General features: G+C 39.9%; 2 protein-coding genes across 3 annotated transcripts in view; both read right to left on the reverse strand.

The window, feature by feature from the left end:
• Positions 1 to 8159, reverse strand: part of CDK6 (cyclin dependent kinase 6) — a 369693-nt gene that overhangs the window by 86400 nt on the left and 275134 nt on the right. The window lies entirely within an intron of this gene.
• PEX1 (peroxisomal biogenesis factor 1) overlaps positions 1 to 8159 on the reverse strand; it is a 45999-nt gene that overhangs the window by 22324 nt on the left and 15516 nt on the right. For both annotated transcript variants that reach the window (XR_002100705.1, XM_019533167.1), the window contains exons 7-11: positions 6719 to 6842; positions 5847 to 5956; positions 4262 to 4362; positions 1755 to 1887; positions 540 to 636 (exon numbers count right to left, since the gene is read on the reverse strand). Coding sequence is in view for 1 of the 2 variants with exons in the window: in XM_019533167.1 (XP_019388712.1) it covers positions 540 to 636; positions 1755 to 1887; positions 4262 to 4362; positions 5847 to 5956; positions 6719 to 6842 (565 nt within the window). In the remaining variant the exon portion in view is untranslated. The remainder of the gene's footprint in view (positions 1 to 539; positions 637 to 1754; positions 1888 to 4261; positions 4363 to 5846; positions 5957 to 6718; positions 6843 to 8159) is intronic.

An 8159-nucleotide genomic window follows, 5' to 3' on the forward strand; every position in this document is an offset into this window, starting at 1 on the left:
GGGGAGGGCGGGACAGGCCAGCACAGCTGGCCTGGCCCTTCATCTCTGTCCCCACCATCACGGCGGCACTCTGCCACATGCCGAGACAGCCCATCAGAGTGCAAATAAAGCGTTATGGACAGACAGACAAAGGTTTTTATATATCTAGAATATTTGCGCCTGTTAGGTAAGAACGACTGCAGAAGTATAACATGCTGTTACTTTTGTTCCAGCTGTTCAATATAAAAAGACATGAAGCCCTATTTGTTCCTTCTTTTTCATACCAAATGGGAAGAAATTTTGAGATGGTAATGTATGCAACTTATTGTAACTTGTGCGATAAAATGAACCTGTAAGGTGCTCACTGCAAGGCAACAAAATCCCTTATAGAAAGAATATAAAATACTGTACAGAAAAGTCAATCAGCTAAAATACACAGCTAAATTAAAGTTTTATCATACTGTATATGTCTTGAACATAATATTAAAATGATATGCTCACTGTAAGCTTCCCTATAATAACCACTAAGTTTTGAGATTGTAAGAATATCATATTCAGACCTCTTAAATCTTTACAGTCAATCACTTCCACATGAGCATCCAGTCTATCAAATGCTTCTTTGCAGATGGCCTTCGCTAATGTTGACTTCCCAGTTCCCTACGAAATAAATGTTGGATAAAATCTTCTAAAATAATAAATATAAAGAGACAGAAGCTATTTCTTTCTGTTTTCCTGGACTATTCATAGCAAATACACATACTAAATAGTTGGCTGATTGTATATATGCTGATTTTATTTATCATCATCAGCAGACACCTTATGATCTAAGCTTTGTTCAGAGTGAAGTTATTGGTACAACTCCTATAGAATTCCAGTTAGATTACAAGTGACATTAAATGAATTGCATTGGGTACATCTACATATGAAATTAAACTGACGCAATAAACACTGGGGCAGTTTGAGCTGGAGTCAACTGGTCTCAGGTGCAGGGTCTACGCAAGTGCCTGGGACCATGAAATTTAAGCCATAGCAGGGCAGATTTGACCTGGCAGGGAAAGGGGAGGGCGGGGGGGTTCAGCAATGAGCTCCATGTGGAAGCATTGGGTGGTAGAAGGGCTGCAGGAGCTGGGGTTCTGACCTCCTACTGTTTGGGCTGACTGGGTGCAATTTGCACCATCTACATATGCATTTCATCACACTTATGATTCAGTCATAAGATAGTACTTTCAGGGACAGTACTATCTTATGGCAGAGTTAATTAATTTACTGTTAATATTGGCGCACATGTAGACTGTGAAGCTTTACTGCAGAGCTAATTAGTCTACTCGTCAATAAAACGCACATGTCTATGCACCTGAGAAAAATCTAATAAGAAAAATCAATGAGTCAAATGTATATAGTATTTTTGCTAGTGCTAAAGAAAGAAAATAATTTTTTCTTCTAAATTCAAACAACTGTAAAAGTCAAATAAAAAAGGAAATAAAAAGATTAATAAGCATTTGAAGGGTCTGATCATAGTATAAAACAGTCTTTCAAAGTGGTAGAAGGTCAATTGTTGAAGATAGTTCATACTCAGGCAGCACAAATATTAAAATACATAATAACTAATCTGCCAGTCTGCTCTTATCCGCTAACCAAATAGTTCTTTTTCAGCTCTATTCTCTTTGATGCCATGAAACAGAAAAGAAATGGGTTTATTATGCTTATTTAGAAGATTAAATTTAGTTTGAGAAAAAATCTTTTTGGCATGTAAGTGAAGAGCTGTAAACATGTACCTTTGCTCCTGTGATCAGGACACCTCCACTGCGCAATCCCACAACAAAGCAAGCTAGCTTTTGAGACAAAGGACGTCCTAAGAGGCTGTGACTGATATGCTCAAAGGAGGATGTTCCTAATTTATCCACCCCCCTGCAGAGTAAGAAGAAGCAAATCAGTATCTTAGACCATCCTAGTATATTAAGTTAATAACAGCTTACATGTATAGTGTTCTTTTCAGCTGGACACATCATAAAGTACTTCAGATACTCGAAGAAAAAAAACAACCCAATGAAACATCATGCGATAACAACTCTCGCATTACAATAATGACATATAGAGCTGTGGATAACTTTTGCAGGATATTCCCATCCTGGTAGGGCAGATTCTTCTGTCAGTGAAGAACCCATGTACCTGATCTATGCCATTCCGTTTCCCTACCTTGGCATAGGGTATAATAGGTCAGGAAAGAGGATATAAACAAAACGCATTGAACTTTAGCAACTGTAACATTTGCATAATAGCCTACCAAAGCTTGTCAACAGCTGCTGCACCATGGAGCAGCCCTGAAGCCCAGAGTCAATATTAGAAAAGTGTAAGTTTTCTTTAAAGCCACCTTTATTCCTTCTTAAATTCTTGGTCAATTTTGATTTGGCAGTTCTCCCGTCAGATCCAAAAACAGCTAAGCTATCAGTTTTAGATTTCAATGTAAAAAGCCAAATTAAACAAAAAGTAGACACTTCTAAGGTGCCCAGAAGACTAAGTGCTACGACCCTGATTTAGTGCTAATTGTACCAAAATTCACAATCCAGTGAATTATCAACATTCTTTACTAATCCCAAGTATTGTCTCAGGTTGGCTTAATATTGGGAGAGTGAGGAGGTTATACACGTGTTCCAGGAGGCATGGGGGTGGGGGGGCACTTCAATTAGCTCAGCTCCAAGAGCTGTGCTAATTAAAAGTGCCCAGAGCATCATGTGTAACAGCATTCCCACACCGAAAAATGGCAGCAGAGCACTTTGAACTAAAGTTCAAGCAAGCTTTTGTTTAAAACACCCCGCTGACATTTTTCAGTGTGGATACGCTGATACATGTGACGCTGGAGGCTGCTGCAACACATTCACTTCCATGCTCCAGCACACTAGATTGAGTTTGCTCTGACATGCTGGATTTACAGCACATTGGAGCAGGCTCTCTGCATGTCTATAGGAGCCCAGGGATTTCAAACATATGGCCTTCAGGCTGGATTCAGCCTGCAGAGGCACTTTATGTGGCCCACTGGGGGCCACCTTTTGGTCAGGCCACCAGAAGTTGGGGAGGAATTTCTGTCAGAATTTGTAGTCCTTTGGCCTCACTGGCTTTGGCCATTAGCAGTGAGCTCAGCTCACCACTGCCACCTTCCCATGCCACTTCTGGACCCTTTGTAATTTGCAATTTAATCTTTCATGAAGGCCACAAATATCCTTTGATCTAGTTAGTCCAACAAGAGTTGCTCACAGGATTAAGAGCTATATTTACAAATGTGAAAAGCAAGGCTTTTGAAAACATATTTACATATGACTTCAGACCTACACAAATCATGATTTTGTGATTTTCACAGAAACCATGAAAAACCATGGTTTCCACGATTTTCCACTTAACTGCCAGGGTGGGGGAGGGAGGGAGGAGGAAGACAAAAAATGAATAAAAATAAAATGCTGATTCACTGGTGGGAGCCAATGGCTACTGCTGCCTGGCCACACAGCCCACTGATAGGGCGAAACCACCACCATGAAGTGGAGTCACCAAGATGGCAGCTGCATCCTCCTACCTCTGCTACTGAGTGGTAGAGAGGGCTGCCTTTTATGTGGCCCTGCCCCTCTCTGCCAATCAGCAATGAGGGGTGGTGATCACAAGGCCAGCAACTGGCGTGGAGGGGAGGTGGGGGGGCGCCATGATAAGCCCATAAAAATGGCAGCTGGCTTCACAATCAGCCCATGAAATTGCCCATCTGCCTCCTTGACTTGGGTAGGTCCCTACATACAACATTCAGATATCACAGTGATAGGCTTCATACAAGGACACAATGCAACTACAAAGAGGACAGCCAGCATTACAAGATGCAGTTGCAGCATCATTACTTCACTAGCTTAAGATAGTTTTTCATAAGGGGCAAGAGAAGTTCCAGGATTCATTGCTTGTTAGCCTGACTCCTGGGTTTATTCCCTAACATTATTAACAAATCAATGGTTACCTCTCACTACCACGGGACCCTTCACTGCTTCCACTGTGCCCATCGAGGCCACCCCTGTGTCCTAGGCTGTATCCAGCCTGCAAGGAGGCCCCCAGTGAGTTTGACACTCCTGCTTTAAATTAACTTGGAATAATAATGACATGGAATTAATTGGCTCAAATTGTGCTTTGCAGTTAAAGAACTGTTGAGTTGATTTGGTTTTGTTATTTTTAAAAGAAGTTGTGCATTTTATATCCAACTAACTTTAGTTCTTAATCCTTTTTCTTTCCATATTTCACTGTCAAAATGTCTCACCCTAAACTGCATAGTTTGTGCAAACGAAGGATCTTGTCTGTATCATGCATACAGTGGGTCCTGTCATCAGCAGGTTTTGTAGTCACAGGATATAACAGAACCTACAATAAGAAACAGAGTCATTTTTAAAAACTCAAATACCTGTTTATAAGAGAAAGGAACAAATTCCTCAGAATTTGAGGAAAATTTTGTCTGATTAAACTAAGCTCGAATGAAAAACTCAGATGTTTTGATAAAATAGTCTGGATCAAGGGAGTAATCATTTCCCAGTTAGCAAACCAGTTCTTAAATGGAGGTGCTAGTACCATATGGATATCAGTGCTTGTGTCTTTTGGGTGCATCTAAATGTCATGATGCTTTAGGAGGTACTAAAGCATGGCGTAGTATGGATGCTTACTGCACCGTGCGTACAGCGCATGGATAAATTAGATTCTGTATATGGAATCTACATATTGCAGCATACTATATCCAGGGAGCGTGCCCCTGTAGTATGCCATACGGATATGTAGCATATCACTACGTTGCCACTGGGCGACATGTAGATGCACCCTTTGTGCAACTTTTGCCCAATATTCTAATATTGACATGTGGCAAGAGTGATAAAGGGAAACTTTTTTTTAAAGTTTATTGCACAGAAATCTTTTAGCTTTGCAGAGCTCCTATAGTTTAAACAGTTAAATGGCACAATTTTCTTCTCTGTCGTCACTATTCAGCAAAAGAGGTGGATGTTAATATGGAAAATACAAGCACAAATTTATGAGAACTAAGGCATGGGAATACTTGCCAAAATTGAAGATACTGGAGAAATGAGGGCATAGGGAATGGACAAAGAACACACAAGCTGTTCAAAGACTGAGAAAGTAGTATGTGCAAGGGTAGGTCTGGATGGAAAGTAACGCTCTTATCACATGGAATAAGCTATTGCCACCTCCCACACATTCCACATGATTTCAGCAGTACAGTAGCTTTTATACCAGGGGTGGGCAAAATGTGGCCTGGGGGCCAGATGCAGCCCGCTAGGCCATTTTATCTGGCCCGCAGGGCCCCTAAAAGAATTTAGAAAATTAATATTTATCTGCCCCTGGCTGCCTGTCATGTGGCTCTCGATGGCTTGGCAAAACTTAGTAAGTGGCCCTCTGCCTGAAATAACTGCCCGCCCCTGTTTTATACGAAGGAAAAAAGCAGACAGATGAAACAGGTATTTAAAGGCACTAAACATTCAAGTGCAGTGTTTTCAAAGTCACTCAATGCTGGCTTATCTCTGCCTGTCTTGGTTGTACTGGGAGTTTGATCACCAACTACAATATTCATAGACATTGCTATAGAATGTAGTAATGTATAATAGAATGTATAGTGGTAGGCTGTAGAATGTACAGGAGGTCCAGACTATCATGTAGTGCATGGGATGCTAGCAATGCCTCATGCTCTAATATGCATGATAAGCATATATAAGGTGGTGAACACAGACTCTCTAACATTATTTAATAACTGAAAGTAAAATGTACTGTACATAGTGAATTATTTCTTTAACAAAATGTAACAGAATTTAAATTACTTTTGATACCTGATATTATGTGATATTTACTTGTATATTTGTCTTCTGCAGCAAACTGGGACTCAACATAAAAATATTTTCTGATTTATTTTCTTCAGTGACAGAAGGCTCAAGTACACTAAGGACAAAATTCTCCATTCCTGTGGAAATACACTGAACAACTGTCATGATTCCAAATTAACTATAATTTTATTTAGTACAAGAAAAGACACAGCAATGTACTTTCAAAATATAATGTGGAATGAATTGTTTAAACAAATAAGAAAGGATTAAAGTAAGATCTTCACAGTTAAAGAGAAGTGGTTAACTGTTTTGTCTGAAGTTAAACAAAAGGTAGACCAAGGTATCACCTTGAAGACTAACTGGTTCACAGGCATGAGCCTTTGTAAGCAGCAACCTACTTTCTCAGATGTTAGTATCTGCTGAAATAAGTTGTTCCCTACAAAACCTCATTCTTTTCTGAACCAGTTAGTCTTTAAGGCCAGGTACAGACATTACACTTTTAAGTACAAGTGATCGGACACCAATCTATACCTGTAACAGGACAGAAGTTTGGATACACAGACTGGTTTAAAAATAGTGGAACCTGGTCCAACATTTGCACTCCCCACCAAAGGATGAATGTGTGTTCTGTACCCATCTAAATCATGCTGCTTACATAAAACTGCATAACTTGGATCAATTCTGCCTTGGGCTTTTTGAATGCATCTAAGGTGTCACCAGGCCCTACTTCTTTCCCCACCATTAAAGAGAAATTCACATCTACAGTTCAAATGGAAGAAAGCATCTGTTACATCCAACTCTACATAGATTATCTTTTTAAAGAGAAAAAATTACCTACGGAGATTGTATAAGGAGATATAAGGCAATAAAACCACAACAGAGGATATTGTTTTCCTTACTTTCTTTAATCTCTAGCTGTATGCAGTCTGAACCTGTTATCATCCAGGGAAAATTGTCACCAGTGTAATCCTGCAACCAGGAGTTAAAAGCTGATTTTATGTCATCTTCACGTATATCTTTATGCTACACACAAACAAAAAAAGGGGAAACAAAAAATCAGCCAAGTCTGTCCCCTTGCTAATGATACTCATTTAGCACAAGTGGAATTTGTAGCTGAGAGGTGGAAGACGCTCATTTATAACCCTACATCCTGCCAACAAACCCCATGGTTTCCTATAGCTTGTCTGAGTCCTTCCCCATCATAGATGTGATCATACAACTGGAAGAGACATCATCTATTCCAACCTGAAATCTGTAACATATTTATCCTCAGAACACCCTATGAGATAGTGAGTACTATTATTCTTATTGCACAAATATGAAAAAGAGACACAGAAGGCCAGATCAGTGCCTGAATGGACTTAGATCCTAAGCTTGATGCAATTCCATCCTGCTCAAGTTTCTGAAAAAATTGTTCATGTGCCTATTTGACTGGGATTGTGTAAAGGATGATCCTGCCTTAAGCAGGGAATTGGACTAAATGAGCTCCTGAGATCCCTTCTGGCCTTACCTTTCTATGACTCTGTAAAATATTATGATTTTTGTGTAAACATATTAGCAATGACTGATCTAACAAAATGCGTCAGAGAAGCCTCACGAGGTGGTATAGGGGAGAATCTCTATTGTGCCGTCTCAGTATCAGGATAAACATGTATCCTTGCATTACAGGCAGGTAAACAAGAAAAGGTTAGGCATGAGACTTGTCTGTCACTTCTTATTAGTAGCCAACTATCCAACTATCTGGATTATAGCACATCTATAATCCAGATAGTAAGGCTACATATACAGCCCCGCAACTGAAAGGTGATAGAGAAATACAAAGTAATACTCTTGTGTAAAGTCTAATCTTAGTAGATGGCAGACTATTACCACACTACTATGGTGCCTCAATAATTTAGATATAACTTTGAACAATAATACCATATTTACTCAAGAGGGTAAAGGGGCTGCCTGACCCCCCAGCCACCTGATACCCCTCCCCAGACACTGCTTTCCCTGCTGTAGCAGTGGTGGGGGATGAATTTAAGATGACCCCTAATAATCAGATTCTATACTTGGAAAATGTATAATTTTCCCATATACAGAATCTAATTATTGGGGGGCTGTCTTAAATTCAAGTTTCTTAGATTCAAGTAAATACAGTAATTATTGGAGAGAAAAGTTGTATTAAAATGATGTATATTTCAGGTATTAGTCTTATAGAACCACAGAAGTAGGGTCGGAAGGGACCTTGCAGATCTTCAAGTCTGACCCCCCACCTGGGCGGGAGAAAAAAACTGGACTCAAATGAGTCCAGCCAGGTAGGCTTCAAGCCTCTTCTTAAAGATCCCCAGGGTAGGA

This window comes from Crocodylus porosus, unplaced genomic scaffold (assembly GCF_001723895.1).
Source record: "Crocodylus porosus isolate Cpor-Errol unplaced genomic scaffold, CroPor_comp1, whole genome shotgun sequence".
Lineage (NCBI taxonomy): Eukaryota > Metazoa > Chordata > Crocodylia > Crocodylidae > Crocodylus > Crocodylus porosus.